Here is a 20,634-nt window from a genome sequence, read left to right on the forward strand (position 1 = left end):
GTCTGTTTGTTGGAAAAGCTCAATAAAAATATAAGTTAAAGAAGAAACCAGCTCCAGAGCGGCTCAGTGAGCTCCTTGTTACCCTGTTCTGTCCAGCAGGGGGCAGCAGGACGGGGTCTGGAAGGTTCCAGACTGATGGACTCTTCAAGAGGAGGACAGAGAGACAGGAGGACAGAGAGACAGGAGGACAGAGAGACAGGAGGACAGAGAGACAGAGAGAGAGGAGAAACAAGAAACAAACAGAAACAAAGGCGCAGCACCACCTGGAGCCTCAGCCACGCTTCTATTGAACTTCTGGTGATCGTTTCCCTTCATTTTGTTTTCACTGGACTGACTGAATGTATTTCAGTTTCCCGTAAAAAAACTACGAAAATTGTTTTTCTTCCAGAGAATTTACATGGATCAACATGATCTTCTGTTGTACGGAGAAGAATGTTTATTGTGAAAAACAAGTATTCTTTACTTGTTTATGTCACTGACAAGGAACCCAGAGGAAGCCCTGTTCCACAGCCAAACATCCTCAGTCTTCCTCTTTCTCATGTCAGGCTCCAGTTCTCCTCCGTTCTCCACTTAAAAATGTCTCCATCCAGTTTCACTAAATGTCTTCATCTGCTTTAATCAACTAAAACAAACTTTTTTGGGTTGGGGGGTGAAACGTTGTGGAAATCTGAGGCCGTTCTTCTGAGCTGACATTCTTAATGATCTTTTTCTTCATTTAAATACTAGAAATGGGTGTTCTGGATGTTTCCCAGAGCTTCCTTTACCACTAGCCGTTATACATATACACTACACTTACATAGCGCTTTTACACTGCATTGACAGAGCCCAAAGCGCTTTACACTGCATTAACACATTCACCCATTCACACACACATTCACACACCAGTGGAGGCGGCTGCCATGCCAGGCGCTCAGTCCACCCACTGGGGGCAGTTTGGCGGTCAGTGTCTTGCCCAAGGACACTTCAACATGCAGACAGGGGGAGACAGGAGTCGAACCAACAACCTCCTGATTGCAAGACGACTGCTCTTCCCACTGAACCACAGCCGCGCATGCGCACGTTCAGCGCAGGTTGTTGCAGACATGTGGTTCGTGACGTCAGTCGCGCTGGGGTCACGTGGTGGTGTGGATGACGTCAGCGGCGCTGGTTGTTGCAGAGTCACTGTAAACAAGGGGAGAAGTCTTCCGTCAAACCGACTCGTCCGCGCCGCTCACCGCCGTTTTTATCACCGCCGCTCCGCGAGCATCTGCCCGTGATACCGTCGCTCCCCTACAGCAACCCGTGTCCGGCCCGGTACCGGAGGAACGTCTCGCTGTTGTGGCGGACGGAGCTAACCTTAGCAGTCAGCACCCGTTAGCCTGGCTGGCTAACGACGGGCGGCGCTGCCCTGGTCTGCCCTGACCCGGCCCGACCCCCCACTGCATGCCCCGGGTACCTGTCCGGGCACCTCGACCAGGAGACCCGGAACCGTGAGTCCTCCTCCTGTTTCCAGATTTGGACAGCTTGGTGTGAAACCGCGTCCATTAGCCTGTTAGCTCAGCAGCTAAAGCTAGCTTCGGGTCGGAGTCCAGTGTTTACAAGCACGTTTCTCAGTAAAAGCCGCATCTTAACGGTTCAGGCAGGTAAAATCCGTTTCCTCATCATCGCTGCAGCCGGTACTCCTGCTGTGTTGGTTTTGGTTTTACTTCACTTTGCTCGGCTGACAGTTGAACTGACTGAACCTGAACACCTCGCAGGTATGAAGCTAACACCAAACACAGCCGAACTTCTTTCCTCGGACTCTTATATAACATCAGATCTTAGGATCAGTTCTCTTGTTTTAGGCTCTTCTGGGTGTTTTTCAGTGAAGGTGATGCAGTGAGTGAAGTTTGAGTGACTGCCGCGTTTTATGTCGTAGTTTCATTTTGCTGTTCTGGTGTGAACATGCGGGTCAGACTGTCTCCAGGAAGCTGGAGCTCTGACCCTGGTTCTGCTGGCTTCTGCTGAGTTCTGACCCTGGTTTTGCTGGGTTCTGCTGGGTTCCAGCTGGGCGGCTGCTCGGAGCCATGGAAGCAGGAGGGAAGGACTCGGAGGAGGACACGCTGCAGATGGCCTTCAAGAAGCTGCGGGTGGACGCTGAGAGGTGGGTGTGTCCCGCGGCGCCGGGGACAGTCCTCTGAGCGTCCAGACGAAGCTGGTCTTTCTCCAGTTCTGGATCATTCAGTCAAACTTTAAAAGAATGCTTCATCCAAACAACCATTTGGCCTCATTTTCTACTCACCCTCATGCTGAGCAACGCTCTGGAGAACTTTCTTGGTGTCTCAAATGCAGCCGGAGGTCCGGGGGGATTTTCGTTGTCAACAAACTTCCATCCAACAGGGAGTAATGGCGCCCGGAAGAAAACGGTCCATAAAGTCCACAGAACGTGCCTGTTTTCCTTCATCCTGCTCGTCGGCTGTAATCCAAGTGTCCTGAGCGGTAACGTCCAGAATTCATTCGAAACGAGATCATTTAGTACATTTTTAGAGCCTAAACAGTGCTCTCTCTACTTCCCCAGTGCACGTCTGCGTGCACACCCTGCACTACGGAAGCTGCGGCAGACCAAGCCAGACGCTTGGCGCTTTCAGAGACTATTTTTCTAAATTGCAAATGTAGAAGAAGAAGTTCTGCTGTTTATATTGTGCTGAGTGACCGAGCTGTGGACAACCACAAAACTGATTGGCTGCTGTTTTAAAGCTTTGACGTCGGCGTCCTGCTGAAAGCGTCTGGCTTGGTCTGCCGTGGCTTCCGTAGTGCAGGGTGTGCACGCAGACGTGCACTGGGGAAGTAGAGAGAGCACTGTTTAGGCTCTAAAAATGTACTCAATGACCTCGTTAAGAATTAATTCTGGACGTTACCGCTCAGGACACTTGGATTACAGCGGACGAGCAGGATGAAGGAAAACAGGCACGTTTTGTGGACTTTATGGACCTTTTTCTTCCGGGCGCCATTACTCCCTGTTGGATGGAAGTTTGTTGACAATGAAAGTCCCCCTGGATTTCCAGCTGCATTTGAGGCATCAAGAAAGTTCTCCAGAGTGTTGCTCAGCATGAGGGTGAGTAGAAAATGAGGCCAAATGGTTGTTTGGGTGAAGTATTCCTTTAAGGACGGCAGTCTCCGTCCCTGCTCATGTCCAGCGTTCTGTGCTGCAGAGCTGCTGACTGCAGCTCCCAACACGACGGAACCCGTCTCTACGTCTGTCTCCCTGTCTCTGTCCATCTCACTCCGTCTCTCCGTGTCTCACTCTGTCTCCCGGTGTGTCCTCCAGCCGGTCAGGACCAGTCGGAGTGTCCGAGGCGTCTCGGGGGACGCCGTCACGAGCGTCTCTGGAGTGCAGCGGGTCAAAAACCAAGCTCGCCTGTCCAAAGGACAACTGGCACGGGTGAGTGGAGGCGCTCCGACTTCTCCGTCCTCTGTCCTCCCCGTCCTCCCCGTCCTCCCCGTCCTCTCCGTCCTCTCCGTCCTCAGATCGCTGAAGCTGTCCAGGCAGGGCTGTGTCTCAGAGTCCAGCTCTGCTTTCAGGCTGAGTGGACTTTTTGACAAACGTCTCCGTTGATGGACGAGAACGTTGACCCAGCATGGAGACGCTGTTCCTGCCGTTTCCATGGAGACGGAACGTTGTGATCAAATCAAACTTTATTTCTAACACACCTTTCACTTTGAAAAACAACACAAAGTGCGTCACAAAAACCAAAATCAGTAGACAATAACAAGAACACAACACCGGGAGTGTAGGCGGTCCGCCAGAAGCCTGAAGACAAAGGAGCGTCCTCACCTTCCTGAAGGACAGGGGGCCACTCTGGCCCCGCCCCCTGGTCCGGTCAGGACTGTAAACTGGATTAATGTGGCCCCGCCCCCTGGAGTAATGTGGCCCCGCCCCCTGGAGTAATGTGGCCCCGCCCCCTGGTCCTCGTCAGCACTGCGGCTGAGTTGTCTAATAATTGAAGGTTTGAAATAGGGCTGTACGATTGACAAAAAACCTAATTGCGATTTTTCTGACCAATGATTCGATTTGTGATTTTCACATTTTATTCTTTCAAATGCAGAAAACGGCTAAAGTTATAGTAAAAAATAAATCTTGTTACTTTTACATGGTCTTGCTGAAGTTGACACATAAAATAACGTAATGTAAACTAACCTGACGAAGCTTCAGGCAGCGGCAGCGAGACGCCGCCGGGCTGTCTGCATCACGTCTGGAAAGAAGAGTGTGTTGGTTTAATGAGATAAATAACAAAATAATCAAAACCCAATGCTGTCAGAATTGTAATTCAACACTGGTCTTGCTTACATGGTTCACAGAACATTACTTAAACCGTTTTCAACGTGAAATAAATGGAAATTAAAAACCAGAACCGCAAATAGGCCCCACTGTGAAACCAACTTCAACTAGCAGGAAAAAAACAAACAAAAAAAAACAAAGAACTCGCCAGCCTCTAAAGATGAAGGGTAAAAGATATTAATCCTTATTGCTGTGATATTCTTAGATCACACTCAGTTTAGTAATCCTGCTCTGGGTCATCTTCCCTCACAGCTTCATGTTTTCATGGAGAGAGACGAGCGAATCACATGCTGGATGAAGGCTGAGCTGTGGGGCGATCGAGTGAGAGAGAGAGAATAACCTACGACTTGTCGACGTTTGTGTTAATGGTTTGTGTTCATGCCCTGTTTGTGTAGCGGTGTGGTTATTAGACGTGTTTCCTCTGATGTAGCTGCTGCACGGCGACACAGCCTACATCTGTACATCTGGCTCGCTTTTGCTCCACGTGGTTCTTTTCAGACCCAAAGTCCAAACAGCTGGACTCCAGTTCCTTCTGACACCAGCGGCTCCGCCCCTCTCCTGCTGTCATCTCAGACATTTTCACACCGAGAACGAGTCACAGTGAAAACGTTGCTCCTCACGACACCGCGGAGCACACTGCAGGGTTTGTTGTTAGCAACCTGACGCTAGCTAGCTGCAGCGGTGCAGTGCAGACATACTGCTTCCTGTTGTCATTTCTGATTGGCCGGTGGCCCGGAATGCGAGACTCGAACATTTTTGATTGGTGGATAGGTCTGTCACTCAAGTGCCTCTAAAAACCTCGGCCCTGTGCGCTTCGGTTACCGCAGCAGTTAAAACCTCCGTTTCGATGCGGTGGCGCTTCGCCTTGGGGAACCCCACACCTACTGCATGGGTTCCTGAGGAACAAGTGTCCATCCTGACATAAACCGTGGATCAGTGAGGGAAGACCTGGAGCAGTGGAGAGCAGTACCAGAGCGGGCCACCGGGGGTCCAGGCTGTTTATTGAAACGTGATGTTCTCTGTGGTCCGGCAGAACCGGCTCTGTTCTCCTGGGTTGTTGCTGGTCGCTCACAGCGTCTCCTCTGTCCTCCAGGAGCACGAGGAAGTCTTCCCGGGGTTCGTCCCGGACCCAGCGGCGCCGCCGGTCCAAGTCTCCGATCCTCCACCCGCCCAAGTTCACGTACTGCGGCGGCGCGGCGGCGCCCCCCGGGGGCTGCCTGAAGCAGCAGCGCCTGGCCGTGGCCGCGCCGCCCGACGCCCGCCCCCCCGGCGGGGCGGGGCAGGAGGAGCCCGGGGCCGCGGCCGCGCCGGACCGCGCCCCCCCGCCGGTCTTCGGCTCCCGTGCCGGTCTGGAGACACGCGAGGAGTCCGGAGCGGGGGGCCCCCGGGGACCGGCCGAGCCCGGCGACTTCCGGGCCCTGTGCGAGCCGCCGGGGGACGGCTGCTCGGAGTGTGGGGCGGGGAAGGGGGCGGGGCAGGGGGAGGGGCAGGGGGAGGGGCAGGGGGCGGGGTGCCGCTGCCGGGCGCCGGGAGGCTGGAACGGCGTGGAGGTGTACTCCTTCACGGGGCTCCGGGACGTCATGTCGGAGTGCGAGCGCCCCCTGCAGGGCCCCCGGGACCCCCGGGACCCCCCCAGGACTCGGGGCTCCCCCCGCTCCTGCTCCGAGCAGGCCCGGGGCTTCGTGGATGACGTCACCATCGAGGACCTGTCCGGCTACATGGAGTTCTACCTCTACTTCCCCAAGAAGATGTCCCACATGGCCGAGATGATGTACACCTGAGGGGGCGGGGCCGGGGGCAGGGCTGCAGCTGAGGGACCTGCAGGGACAGAACCAGCCCAGAGACCCTCCCCCCAACAATGTTCAGAGCTCAGTGATTGGAGCATTCAGTCTTGAGGCCACGCCCACTTCTATCTGTTGCCATGGTGATCGACACTGTTTGAAGCTCTGCAGCACCGACGACACTTTTCCCTGAAACAGAACTTCAGTCCAACGCAGAACCGGAACCAGAATCAGGACCGGAACCAGGACCGCCCAGGCTGCAGCTTGCTGTCCTTCATTCTCTCCTCCTCCTCCTCCTCCTCTTCTTCCTCCTCCTCCTCCTCCTCTTCCTCCTCCTCCTCTTCCTCCTCCTCTTCCTACACCTTCTCCTCTTCTTCCTCCTCCTCCTCCTCTTCTTCCTCCTCTTCTTCCTCCTCCTCTTCCTCCTCCTCTTCCTCCTCCTCTCCTCCCTTCCTCTTCCTCCTCTTCTTCCTCCTCTTCTTCCTCCTCCTCTTCCTCCTCCTCTTCCTACACCTCCTCCTCTTCTTCCTCCTCCTCCTCTTCCTACACCACCTCCTCTTCCTCCTCTTCTTCCTCCTCCTCTTCCTCCTCTTCTTCCTCCTCCTCTTCCTCCTCAACCTCCTCCTCTTCCTCCTCCTCTCCTCCCTTCCTCTTCCTCCTCTTCTTCCTCCTCCTCTTCCTCCTCAACCTCCTCCTCTTCCTCCTCCTCTCCTCCCTTCCTCCTCCTCTTCCTCCTCTTCCTCCTCTTCTTCCTCCTCCTCCTACACCTCTTCCTACACCACCTCCTCTTCTCCCCTCCTCTCCTCTTCTTCCTCTTCTTCCTCCTCCTCTTCCTCCTCCTCCTCTCCTCCCCTCCTCCTCCTCTTCCTCCTCCTCCTCTTCCTCCCCCTCTCCTCCCCTCCTCCTCTTCCTCCTCCTCTTCCTCCTCCTCTTCCTCCTCTGAAGTTGCCGGAGCTGTCTTCAGTGCCGACTTGCCGTCTGTCCTGGTTTTCTCTCACTCCTTGTTTTTGTCGGATCAGTCTTCTAATCTGTGGACTTGGTTGAGAATAAATCGAAGTTCTCTTAAGGACGGAGAACGTCGTCTTCAGAGAGACGAGAGACCAGCTCAGCCTCAATAAATCCGAAGAAGCCAGAGACGGTTCACTGCTGTCAGTCTGCTGCTCCGGATGGATGGGTGGATGAGTGAATGGATGGATGGATGGATGGATGGATGAATATCTTTCATTTGGATCAACAGTCAGTTCTTTAATAAAATGAGTCACATTTCGATCCCAGATTTTATCCACACAGATCCAAACTAACTGAAGTCAAGCCGAGAAAATAAAGTGCAGCAATTTAATATAACATGGAAACGTAGAAAATGATGCAGAAGATTCTGAATAAAGAGAAAAACTCGCAATGTGGGAAAGAAATAACGTCAAAACATTTCATCAGTTCATTCTTTAATAAAATGTGGATGTAGGAAACAGGATTAAACATTCTGGCAGAACGTTAGGAACAACTGATGGGATCTAAACACACACACACACACACACACACACACATGTAATACAAAATAATTCTACCGGTAATACATCTGTGGTCTAGAAATAATACATCTACTTATATTAGATAGATGGATGGATGGATAGATGGACAGACTTTATTGTCCTTTTTGGGGAATTGGTCTTGGACAGCACTACTGGCTACAGGTACAATGTACAAACAGAAAAATCATCAGACAACATAAAAACAGTTAAAAACAGCAGAGGTCAGCAACAAGCATGGTCAGTAGTTACTGCACCGGGTTAAAGTGCGGTGCTCATAAAAACCATCATTAAAAATAAATAACACTTAAATGATCGAAGAATAATAAAGACCATGAATAAAAGAGGAATAATAATAAATAAGAGACCGGTGGCAATAAAAAAGCTACAGAAGAAAGCAGAGAGCAGAGAGGGGTCTACAGCCTGGAATTACACATCGGCTTCAGGAGTCAGCTGACAGACTGCTCGTTAACAGGTGTGGATGTTGGGAGAAATGAGTTTCTACTGAAGTCTGTCGTTTCCGGCTGCTCCGGGGAGTCTGCCTGTCGTACCTCTGTCCGCTCGGGGTTCGGTGATCCGAGCTGCCGGCGGACCGAGGACCCGGTGAGGCTGTGGACCAATCACAGCCCGCCAACTGGACGCTGTCCCCGGACTGTGGCGTCTTCGTCCAATCAGCGGGCGGTGCGTGGAGGGCGGCCTCTGACGTCACGCCGCCCCACCAATCGGGAGGCGGCCGGAAGTCGTTCCCGGCGTGCGGAGCGTGAAGCGGCCGTGGAAGATCCCGGAGGAGGACTCGGTGTCCCGGTTCGACCAGAGCTTCAACCCGGACGACATGTGGACGGTGAGCGGCCTGTCGGTGGCGCTGGCGCTCGCCCTGCTGCCCGGACCCGGACCCGCCGGAGCCCTGCGGGAGGGCGAGTGTGAAGGTAAGCTAGCCGCGGGGCAGCCCCGGTACCCGGTCACTCTCAGCCCGGAGGAAGCACCGGTACCCGGTCACTCCCAGCCCGGAGGAAGCCCCGGTACCCGGTCACTCTCAGCCCGGAGGAAGCCCCGGTACCCGGTCACTCTCAGCCCGGAGGAAGACCCGGTACCCGGTCACTCTCAGCCCGGAGGAAGCCCCGGTACCCGGTCACTCTCAGTCCCTCCATCAGGTCATCTCTCCATCTGTCCCTCATCTCCGGTACCGGGTCCGTGATTCCTCCTCCGGGTCTCTAGACTGACACGTCTGTAATCCAGGTCAGACCGGGACCGTGTTCAGACCTGGTCCTGCTGGTTCTGGTCTAACTGGACCTCTGTCTGTGGTGTTTGTGTTTTTAGACCAGGTCTGGACTGACCCCAGGACCCCTCAGGGTCTCGACTGACCCCGGGGTTGGGGTTGTAGTCCAGTCTGCGGTGGTTCGACCCTGGTTTGGGTTTTGGTCTCAGGTCAGGTTGGGATGGATGTTGGGGCTGGTTCTGGACCGGTTTTAGACCCAGTCTGGGGTGTCTGGTGGTTTTCGTGCTAAGTTCTGAATTTGGACTGAGGATGGATGTGGTCCGGTCTGAAACCGGGCTGGTTTTAGGTCTGGTTTATGACCAGGTTCAAGTTCCGGTCTGAACAGGTTCCTGGTCTGATGGAACCCTGCCAGTCGGACGGGTCGTGGACTGAACTGAGACCAGACCTGGTTTCGGGACAGGAGTCTGGTTCCTGCCCGACTCTGAACCTGGTGGATCTTCTCTGGACCGAAATAGAACCACAGCCTCTTACTTCTGAGCCGGGCCTCTGACCTTTGACCTCTGTACAGTTGTCACATTTCAGACGAGTCGATCCAGAAAAAGAAAAACCATGAAGCACTAAACCCCGGGTCCAACATGTGGTCCACTGACCAAATCTGGTCCTCCTGGAGCCCCGGTCCAGTCCTCCTGGACGGCTGGACTGGAGGGACGGCAGAGAAAGATGGCCGCCTTGAAGCTAGTGCCGTAGCGTTAGCATTGAGCCATGAGGCTGAAGTCTAGTCCGGTGGACCCTGCAGAACCCTCCAGCTCCCGGACTCTGGTAGATCCTGCAGAACCCTCCAGCTCCCGGACTCTGGTAGATCCTGCAGAACCCTCCAGCTCCCGGACTCTGGTAGATCCTGCAGAACCCTCCAGCTCCCGGACTCTGGTAGAGAACCCCAGCTGGAAGGAGAACCTGCCCAGGAAAGACCAGAACACTGTTTCCATGTTCAAATTCAGACGTCTTCTAAAACCTGTTCTTGGTTTCTGTCGGTTCTGTTGCGGACCCTGCGGGGCCCGAGACGGGAGTGGATCAGCAGAACCAGCCCCTGTGGTTGTTTGACTGGGCTGTTAGCATTAGCAGCTAACCCTGCCTCTGCTCTGACCTCACTTCCTGCGGAGGTCCGGCCTGTTGGACTCGGTGGAACCGTTCTGCCCTGGTTGGTTCCCTCGCTTCAGTCCAGGTAGAACGAGTCGAACACAGATGAGAAGTGGATTCTACAACAGCAACGTGCTTCACACAGGCTTGACCTTTAACCTCAGGTCCTTTAATCCTCACTAACTCCACTGTGCATGATGTAACAGCACCACCTGCTGGACATTCAGCCTGAGCGCTGCTGTTAGCATCACAGCTAGTGGCGTCGTTAGCATCACAGCTAGTGGCACCGTTAGCATCATAGCTAGTGGCACCGTTAGCATCACGGCTAGTGGCGTCATTAGCATCGGCGCTAGCACCATCGTTAGCATCGGCACTAGCACCGTCATTAGCATCTGACGCCGCGGCTGCCATCTTCACTGAGTCTGTTAGCATTAGCCTCTTCACTCATGCTAATGCTGCTAACTGGAGTCATGAGCATGAAGAAAATGACTGCCTCAGTATTCATGGAAAGTCTTCCTCCTCCTCTTCCTCAGTGTGTGTGACCTTCCTGGGAAAGTTTTATGAGACGTTGAAGAACAACGATGTGAAATTCAACAACGCCGACATCGAGAAGGAAATCCTGAAGAGCTGCGCCGACGCCAAAGGAAAAGAAAACCGCTTTGTGAGTCTGTGTGTCTGTGTGTGTGTGTGTGTGTGTGTGTGCAGCTGTGCAGCAGGTTCCTGGTCCTCCAGCGGGGGGCGCTGCTCTCAGCCGTCCTCTCTCTGTCTGCAGTGTTACTACATCGGCGCCACAAGCGACGCCGCCACCAAGATGATCAACGAGGTGTCGAAGCCGCTCAGCTACCACGTCCCGGTGGACAAGATCTGCGAGAAGCTCAAGAAGAAGGACAGCCAGATCTGCGAGCTGCGATACGGTGAGCGATACGGCTCCTCCCACCGGCCGTCCGCCCGGTTCTCCCGTCTGACGCCAGACTCTGCCCCCTTCTGCCCCTCCCCCAGACAAGCAGCTGGACCTGACCTCGGTGGACCTGAAGAAGCTGAAGGTGAAGGACCTGAAGAAGATCCTGGAGGAGTGGGGCGAGTCCTGCAAGGGCTGCGCCGAGAAGTCCGACTTCATCCGCAAGATCGCCGAGCTCATGCCGAAGTACGCTCCGGCGGCGGCCAAGGCACGGACAGACCTGTGAGGGACGCGCGCGCGGACACACACACACACACACACACACACACACACACACACACACACACACACACAGAGTTTTGGATTGGACCCAATCGGACCAGCAGGAGTTGGAGACCGGAACAGGAAGTGGAGATGTCTGACAGGAAGTCCTTGCTGGTTTTCCCTCCTCAGTTTGGTTCTGGTTCTGGTTCTGGAGTTTGAGAAATAGAAAGAAAAACATTTTAACCTCGTTTTGTTTCACGTTATGTTTAGAATAAAAATCTGAGGATCTGCCCTCACTTTGTACCGTTGCTGTCCAGCTGGATGCCGAGTCATGGTTCCAGCCATGACTCAGCATCCAGCTAGAACCATGACTCACAGCTGGAACCATGGTTCAGCATCCAGCTAGAACCATGACTCACAGCTGGAACCATGACTCAGCATCCAGCTAGAACCATGACTCACAGCTGGAACCATGACTCGGCATCCAACTGAAACCATGACTCACAGCTGGAACCATGACTCAGCATCCAACTGAAACCATGACTCACAGCTGGAACCATGACTCACAGCTGGAACCATGACTCACAGCTGGAACCATGACTCAGCACCGAGCTGGAACCATGACCACAGCTGGAGCCATGACTCAGCATCCAGCTGGTACCATGACTCAGCATCCAGCTGGAGCCATGACTCGGCGCCCAGCTGGAGCCATGACTCGGCACCCAGCTGGAGCCATGACTCGGCACCCAGCTGGAGCCATGACTCAGCACCCAGCTGGAGCCATGACTCAGCACCCAGCTGGAACCATGACTCACAGCTGGAACCATGACTCAGCACCTAGCTGAAACCATGACCACAGCTGGAGCCATGACTCAGCATCCAGCTGGAACCATGACTCAGCATCCAGCTGGAACCATGACTCACAGCTGGAACCATGACTCACAGCTGGAACCATGACTCAGCACCCAGCTGGAACCATGACTCAGCACCTAGCTGAAACCATGACCACAGCTGGAGCCATGACTCAGCATCCAGCTGAAACCATAACTCAGCATCCAATTGAAACCATGACTCACAGCTGGAACCATGACTCAGCATCCAACTGAAACCATGACTCACAGCTGGAACCATGACTCACAGCTGGAGCCATGACTCAGCATCCAACTGAAACCATGACTCAGCATCCAGCTGAAACCATGACTCAGCATCCAATTGAAACCATGACTCACAGCTGGAACCATGACTCAGCATCCAACTGAAACCATGACTCACAGCTGGAACCATGACTCAGCACCCAGCTGAAACCGTGACCACAGCTGGAGCCATGACTCAGCATCCAGCTGGAACCATGACTCACAGCTGGAACCATGACTCAGCACCCAGCTGGAACCATGACTCAGCACCTAGCTGAAACCATGACCACAGCTGGAGCCATGACTCAGCATCCAGCTGGAGCCATGACTCAGCATCCAGCTGGAGCCATGACTCAGCATCCAGCTGGAGCCATGACTCAGCATCTAGCTGGAGCCATGACTCAGCATCCAACTGAAACCATGACTCACAGCTGGAACCATGACTCGGCATCCAGCTGGAACCATGAGTCACAGCTGGAACCATGACTCAGCATCCAACTGAAACCATGACTCACAGCTGGAACCATGACTCAGCATCCAACTGAAACCATGACTCACAGCTGGAACCATGACTCAGCATCCAACTGAAACCATGACTCACAGCTGGAACCATGACTCAGCATCCAGCTGGAACCATGACTCACAGCTGGAACCATGACTCAGCATCCAACTGAAACCATGACTCACAGCTGGAACCATGACTCAGCACCCAGCTGAAACCATGACTCACAGCTGGAACCATGACTCAGCATCCAGCTGGAACCATGACTCAGCATCCAGCTGGACCCATGACTCAGCATCCAGCTGGAACCATGACTCAGCACCCAGCTAAAACCATGACTCACAGCTGGAACCATGACTCAGCACCCAGCTGGAACCATGACTCGGCAGAACGTCAGCATCCATTAGAATCAGCAGTTTTTCTTCTTGTTCTCAGGTCTTTTTGTTTCACTGTCATGAAATGTGGAAGCATTGAGATTTTGAGAGAAGAAAACAAAGTGAAGTAAAAGTGTTGAGTTGAGGATTGAAATAAACGGTGGATGTGGTTCCTGTCGGAGGAGACGACTGGAACAATCGTAGTTAAAATCTGATGACCTCAATCAGGGCCGGCACGGGCTTCTCAGGCGCCCTGGGGCGGGGGGGGTTCAGTGCGAGTGAAGCCGAGCAGTGCGCTGCTCAAACGGGCCATCACAGCGGCTCACCGTGGTCGGCACGCCCCCCTATGGCTCGGCCTGGGCAAGTGCCCCAGATGCCCATCCTAATCGCCGGCCCTGACCTCAATTGACCTTTGATTTGAAAATGTGTTTGAGCACTTTCAGATAAAATCACAGAAGAGTTTAAGTCAAACTCAGCAGTTCTCCACTTCAGGATCTAAATGTGTGACATTTTTTGAAAGTAGAGAATGTAGCGGATCTGATGTAGTCTGGAAAATCGTTTATAAAACTGTAAAATGGAAAAGCTGTAAGTTCCTGAAGAAACATGGAGACGAGGGGGAAATTGTGTTGTGGACATTTATCGTCTCTTCGCTGCTTCCTGTCCGGTTCTGTCCTCACTGACCGCCGAGCCCCGCCCCCCTGCCTCTCCTGCAGAGGGAGGGGGCGGGGCCAGGCCTGAAGGGGCGGGGCCAAGTGTGAAGGGGAGGGGCCTGAGCAGCTGGAAGCCCCCCTTCCTTACAGGTGCTGTTGTTTCACAGTGACTTCTGATTTATTACTGTACTCCTTTTTCATTAAAAGATGAAAAACTGACGTGTGTCTCCTGTTTTTTCTCATAATACAGCACTGATCTCCAATGAGGGGCAGAATTCATCGTTTAAAGTTTGCTTTTAATATATTTATGTCACACAAGTAAATGTAAGCTTTTAAGTTTAACAATGATGTTTTTAAAAAGCTTGTTGAATATTGCTTGTACTGAAAGACAAGGTCACAAAGTCATCAGCTGGGGAAGAACATGGAGCTCAGCGTTATAATCGAAGGATTTCACTTTCCCACCTGAGGAGTCACCAGGTTCTTCATCCTCAAACAGGTGGTGTGTCCTCATCCAAGATGGCGGATCCAGTGGCCAGTGGAGTGTGGGTATTTTGTTTACAAGTATGCTTGTAGACATGCTAATGTTTCTATTTATGCGCGTTTATTTGTTTACATGTTTTATATAAACGTTTATCTGTCAAACTCATCCAACATGACGTCGTGCGTCACGACGCAGGCGGCGTCACACGCAGGCCCCGCCCCCCGAGGACGCGCACATTCCTATTGTCCAAGATGGCGGCCTCGGTGCAGCTCCTCCGCGGCTGATGTTTTTAAGTCTTTCTGAACGCTTTTATACTTTTTTCTGATTTTATTTGAGACTCGTCCGCGGCCGGCGGGTCTGTGGGTCAGTACCGAAGCCTCCGCCACCCCATCCCCGCTCCGCCCGGGCTCCACCACCGTGCTAATGAAGCGGCAGGCCGGGAGGGAGAGCAGCCCGTCCAGGGCTGCCGCCAAGCGGCTCCGGGAGCGAGAGGGCGCCCGGCGGGAGGAGCTGCCTCCGCCGCCGCCGCCGCCGCTGGCCCTGCTGCTGGCGGAGAGCCACCGCTACCACCGCCGGAGCCGCAGCAGGGAGCGGGAGAAGCCGCGGCTGCGGGACGAGCGAGCGGCGGCCGCCGCGCTGGAGCTGCACCACCGGCACGAGCTGAGCCTGCTGGGCCGGCCGCCGCTGCGGACCTCCGCCGCGCCGGAGCTGGCCGCCGCGCGGCCCGGCACGCTGGAGTACAAGACGCTGCTCATCAGCAACCTGGGCTCGCAGGTGTCGGACGAGGACGTGGAGGACGCGCTGTTCCACGAGTTCAAGAAGTTCGGGGACGTGAGCGTGAAGCTGTCGCACACGCCGGAGCTCGGCCGCATCGCGTACGTCAACTTTCGGCACCCGGAGGACGCCAAGGAGGCCCGGCACGCCAAGGCGGCGCGCCTGCTGCTGGGGGAGCGCCAGCTCAAGATCGAGCCCATGTACGTGAGGAGGCGCAGCGTCACCCCGCCGGAAGTGGGCTTCCTGCCGCTGCACGCCCCCTACCCGTACCGGCAGCGCTCCCTGTCCCCCCCGGGCCCCGCGGTGAGCAACATGCGGGAGCTGCGGGCCCGGCACTACGCCCTGGAGACACTGGGCCTGAGCCGGGAGCGGGAGAGGCTGCTGGAGTACTACGGCATGCTGGACGAGCGGGGGCGGCCCTACGGCTTCCCCCCCATGCCCGTGGTGGAGGACCTGAAGCCCGAGGACGACCAGCGCGCCACCAGCAACCTGTTCATCGGCAACCTGGACGGCAGCGTGACGGAGGGCGAGCTGCGGCGCGGCTTCGACAAGTACGGCGTCATCGAGGACGTGGTGATCAAGCGGCCGGCGCGCGGCCAGGGCGGCGCCTACGCCTTCGTCAAGTTCCAGAACCTGGACATGGCCCACCGGGCCAAGGTGGCCATGCAGGGCCGGCTCATCGGGGGCAACCCCATCAAGATCGGCTACGGCAAGGCCAACCCCACCACCCGGCTGTGGGTGGGGGGTCTGGGCCCGGGGAACTCGCTGGCCGCGCTGGCCCGGGAGTTCGACCGCTTCGGCAGCATCCGGAACATCGACTACGTGAAGGGGGACAGCTTCGCCTACATCCAGTACGAGAGTCTGGACGCCGCCCAGGCCGCCTGCACGCAGATGAGGGGCTTCCCGCTGGGGGGGCCGGAGCGCCGCCTGCGGGTGGACTTCGCCAAGGTGGAGGAGAGCCCGTCCCGCCTGTTCCCCCCCGCCTACCAGCCCCCCGTTGCCCTGCCCGCCCACTACGACCTGCTGGGCGAGGCCTACAGCCGCCACCGCAGCCTGGAGCGCGAGCTGCGGGCGGCGCGGGAGCGCTCGCCGCCGCCGCCGCACGGCCTTCTGGCCCAGCGAGAGCGGGAGCGGGCGCTGCTGGAGCGGGACTTCGCCTCCAGCCCCCCCCGCGGCCCGGAGCGGAGGCCCGGGGCGGTGGAGGCGTTCGGGCGCCGGGCGGCGAGGAGCCGCAGCCGGAGCCGAGAGCGCTGGCTGAAGGAGCGGGAGGAGAGGCGGGGCCGGAGGCGGAGCCGCAGCCGGAGCCGCAGCGCATCCGCCGACCGCGCCGCCGAGGACCGCGACAAGGACCGCGGCCGGGCCAAAGTCCGGGCGCCGGGGGGCGCCGTGTCGCCCGACGCCAGCCCGGACCGGGCACGAGTCCGAGCCCCCGACTCGACCACCGAACCCCGGGACCACTCCCCTGACAGCGGCGGCCGCCACCCCGCCACTGCCGCCGCCTGCGAGGACGACGCCCCTTCTGCCCGCCACTACGGCAAGAGGCCGCCTGGCGAGCCGCCCGGCAGCAACAACCACGTCCAGCGGAGCGCCGAGGCCCCGGCCGGCTCCCCCGCGCTGCACGCCTCGCCGCCGCCCGCCTCGCTGTCGGAGTTCGCCCAGACGGCGCTGTCCAAGTCGTGGCACGGCTTCTTCGCCCTGAAGAACAGCAGCTTCCCCACCGAGCTGTACCTCCTGCAGGGCGGCGCCGCCTTCTTCGGCGCCGTGATGCGGGACGGCCCGAAGCCGCCCGGCCAGCTGAAGATCGCCCAGCGGCTGCGCATGGACCAGACGCGGCTGGACGAGGTGGCGCGCCGCATCAAGCTGGGCGCGCCCGACGGCTTCGCCATCCTGCTGGCGCTGCAGGGCCCCGTGGACCGCCGCGCGCCCGGCCCCGAGCCCGGCCTGCAGGTGCGCCTGCTGCGCCACCTCGTCACCTACCTGCGCAACAAGGAGGCGGCCGGCGTGGTGAGCCTGCCCGCCGCCCAGGAGGGCGGGCCGGGCGCCATGCTGTACGCCTTCCCGCCGGGAGACTTCTCCCAGCAGTACCTGCAGGCCGCCAAGAGGACCGTGGGAAACCTGGAGGAGGAGCACATGGTCGTCGTCATCGTCAACGACACTAACTGACAGACTCGCCGGACGGACGGCGCCCGCGGACACGCACACGGCAGGCCGCCGCCGCCGCCATCTTTGTTTTTACTGATGTTGATTTTCTGTTTATTTCTTTCACACTACGTCTCGTCTGCTGCTCGGCTCAGGACCCCACGCCGCGCTCAGCATCACCACACACACACACACACACACACACACACAGACAGAGACACACTCGCACTAAATCAACACTAAGCTAGCAGATTGTAATCACACTACTCTTACTCCGGCACGTTCTGTGAACATTTCTGAATCTGCTCGGAACGGCAGTTTGGCTTCCTGGTGAACGTTTGACGTCCGTCTGTTGAAGACTGAAGACTCTCGACTCACTACAAGAACGGTCTGACCCGGAACCCGGCGGTCCTGCAGGTTCTCCGCCTCACTACACTGCGGACCTGCTCCACGGCCCGGGGCCGGCTCCGCTCCAGGTCCAGGAGGGTCCAGGTTAGCTTCATGTCGGGTTCCTTTCAGATTAAAAGCCTGAAGCTGGTCCATACTGTGTGATGCTGAGCGTGGCGCGAGCTCCTGTGAGGATGGAACGTCAACTTCCTGTGTTGGTCGTCCACTTCCTATTTGTTGTCCACTTCCTGTGCGGTGGTCACTTCCTGTGCGGAAACACTAAGACGTGACGTGGAGCTGCTCTGGTTTTCTATGTTTGTCTTTTATACGAACTGTTTCTTCTCCACAGTTTTTTATACCGTTTGTTTTTCTGGTGAAGCACCGCCGTCCCTCCTGACCTTTGACCCTCTGACCTCTGTCCTGACCAGTGTCCCTCCTTGACCTCTGACCTCTAGACATTTGAGTGTGTTCATGGTTATAGAAGCATTCCACTCTTATTCTGAAAGGTTGTTCAGTGCGATGTTGCATGAAGAAAAGAAACTTTATTTTGTTGTTTGAAACGATAAAAAGAAAAATGTCGGACAATAAAATCGGTCCCGTTTTTATTCTTCCTCTTCTAAACACCTGCCCGTTTCCACGGAGACGAGCTGCGGCGCTCCGTCGTCATGGAAGACGCTTCAGTTCCTGCTTCTTCTTTTCAACTTTTACTTTGAAATCTCTGGTCTTGAAATGTGGTCTGACTGAAAACTGGAACCTTTCACAGTAAAGGTCACACAAGACTTAAAAAGATTCACACCAAAAAACAAACTTTGAATCAAACTTTGGAGCAAAAACAAATCTCTAAGTTTCAATACAGGAAGCCAGTCAAAGGTTAAAGGTCGCAGTGAGTCAGACTGAAGGCCTCGGTATGCTTCCCCGTCGCCGTGACGTCGTTCCTACGACGTCTACGCCGTGAGCTACGTCGGCCCTACGCTAGGGCTTGACGCGCACCTCCCGAAAATCGTGACTTTGTGTCGAGGCGACGCGTGGCGACGTGAACGTCGAGGGCTGTGATTGGTCCGCTTTCGCGTTGTTTATAGAATGAAGGAGAACAATATCCTCACCCCGAAGGCTTTTCTGATCCGAGCAGAGCTTCAGGAGACATTTAGATCCAAAACTGAGCGGCGCACATCGCTGTACTGCTAGCAGACGGGGCTGTGTGTATCGCCGCTCCTAAAACGCTTTAATCGTCCAAAAGCTCCTTAGTTTGACCAACATGTCCTCCTGGTCCCTCAGCCTGTCCTCCACAGCCGGGTCCCATGTGTCATGTATGCAGATATATGGTCGGTCAGTGCAGCGTGCTAGGAATCTATGTCTATAGATCTCTGTCTAGGTAAAGCCGGAGCTGCGGAAACCGCATTGTTGTGACTGCCGATTGCGAAACAAAGACACCGCCACGCCCCCTAGCGGCTTGGCGGTGAAATTGCAGAGGAGGGCGTTCCCTTGATGCAGAAGCAGGATGTGCTCAGTGGCGGCGTAGGAATGACGTCACTGCGACGGGGAAGCGTACTGAGGCCTTCAGGAGCCGTTGTCACGGCGACGGACCGGAATGTCCTGGAGGTGAAGGGACCGACCGGAGGCGCTGCAGCTTCAGAGCATCTTCCCGCTCCGTCTCTCCGCTCAAACAGCCTCTTCTGATGCTGCTCGTTTCAAAGTTCAGTTTTCTGCCGCAGTGAAGGTTTTTCTTGCTGGCTGGAAGCCACGCCCACCTCAGGAAACCAAACCAGAAGCCACGCCCACTACCGAAACCAGGTCAGAAGCCATGCCCACTGCAGGAAACCAGACCAGGAGCCACACCCACTACCGGAAACCAGGCCATAAGCCACGCCCACCACTGAAAACCAGGTCAGAAGTCTCCATGCTCAGGGCTTTATGGGGAAACAGTCTGGGACGGCGCCGTTCGAATCTGACTTCTGCCGGGCCAATCACAGCCCACAAGAGGCGGAGTTAGCGATGCGTCACATGATCCCTCCCCCAAAACAGTCATGATGGCGCCGCAGCACAGCGAGGTTTCTCCACGGCTCTGTCTGAAGTTCTGAACCAACTGAATTTGTCTCTGAAACCACAGAGAATCTGCTCTGAAGGCTTTTCTTTGACACCCAAATCCCACCGGACGCCACAGCGCCGCGCTGCGCCGCGTCCCAGAAGCGCCAGTGTTACGACGGATCACCAGAACGTCGGCGCCACGGCGCTGGTCATTCGCTTCAGGTCGCCGCGGCGCTGCACCGCACTCCCGGTGTGGGTTGACTTCAGGAACAAGACGCCGGCGCGGCGCTTTGGCGTCCAGTGGAATTTGGGGGTAAAACGGACGTAAATCTACCCGCCATGATTCCATGTTTTGGACTACAAGACGACGACAGCGGAGCTGCGTACGGCGCATGGCGGCTGCGTCACAGCCTTGCTTCTTGGATCGGTTCTCTCCGCTCAATAGTCCCGCCTCTCGTTGCCAGTTTGAAATGCTGCCCCGATGGCGCCGTGCCAGGCGGTCTTTGTATGTGTGGAACACAAATAAAGTCAGCCTGGCATGCCAGGCTAAGCCACGCCCACCACTGAAAACCAGACCAGAAGCCACGCCAACAGCCGGAAACCAGACCAGAAGCCACGCCCACCACTCAGAACCAGGTGGCTCCAGCCCGTCAGAAACATTGAATGAAGGAGGTTTTTTCTCCTCACTGTGAGGAGAACTGATTCAGGGTCAGAACTCCTGTTTCAATCATCTTTCAGTTTTCAGTTTGATCGCTTCCTTTTGAGCTCCTCTTGTTTTCATATCGATCATTACATGAAGAATGTGGAGCCTGCAGTTCTACTTCCGGCCAGCAGGGGGCCTCACTGACCTGCTGAGGCTCAATGAACAGGAAGTCTTTTCTTTTTTTTAAAAGAACTTTATTTCGAACAAACAGATACAAATGTTGGAAAACACCTTAAACATGACTTCTGCACAGGCTGAACAGCCAAAGACAACAGGAAACAAACTGAATATGTAAAAAAGAACAAATAATATTTCCTCAGAAAACTTACCAGGCGTCAAGACATAAT

At 55.7% G+C, this 20,634-nt stretch overlaps 3 protein-coding genes across 3 annotated transcripts; all 3 read left to right on the forward strand.

Annotated features, from left to right (window-relative positions):
- The first annotated feature begins 1,116 nt into the window (after positions 1 to 1,116).
- On the forward strand, positions 1,117 to 6,481 carry oser1 (oxidative stress responsive serine-rich 1). The gene is made up of 4 exons (XM_030091858.1): positions 1,117 to 1,469; positions 2,026 to 2,122; positions 3,287 to 3,400; positions 5,391 to 6,481. The coding sequence occupies exons 2-4, from the start codon at positions 2,046 to 2,048 to the stop codon at positions 6,076 to 6,078; spliced, it is 879 nt and encodes a 292-aa protein (XP_029947718.1). The 5' UTR covers positions 1,117 to 1,469; positions 2,026 to 2,045; the 3' UTR covers positions 6,079 to 6,481.
- Positions 6,482 to 8,340: 1,859 nt separating this feature from the next.
- On the forward strand, positions 8,341 to 13,994 carry manf (mesencephalic astrocyte-derived neurotrophic factor). The gene is made up of 4 exons (XM_030092603.1): positions 8,341 to 8,530; positions 10,491 to 10,618; positions 10,730 to 10,871; positions 10,957 to 13,994. The coding sequence occupies exons 1-4, from the start codon at positions 8,437 to 8,439 to the stop codon at positions 11,139 to 11,141; spliced, it is 549 nt and encodes a 182-aa protein (XP_029948463.1). The 5' UTR covers positions 8,341 to 8,436; the 3' UTR covers positions 11,142 to 13,994.
- Positions 13,995 to 14,509: 515 nt separating this feature from the next.
- rbm15b (RNA binding motif protein 15B) lies at positions 14,510 to 18,137 on the forward strand. The gene has a single exon (XM_030092492.1). It carries the CDS (start codon positions 14,683 to 14,685, stop codon positions 17,194 to 17,196), a length of 2,514 nt encoding a protein of 837 aa, XP_029948352.1. The 5' UTR covers positions 14,510 to 14,682; the 3' UTR covers positions 17,197 to 18,137.
- The last annotated feature ends 2,497 nt before the right edge of the window (positions 18,138 to 20,634 follow it).

The sequence above is a fragment of the Salarias fasciatus genome, chromosome 5 (assembly GCF_902148845.1).
Source record: "Salarias fasciatus chromosome 5, fSalaFa1.1, whole genome shotgun sequence".
Lineage (NCBI taxonomy): Eukaryota > Metazoa > Chordata > Actinopteri > Blenniiformes > Blenniidae > Salarias > Salarias fasciatus.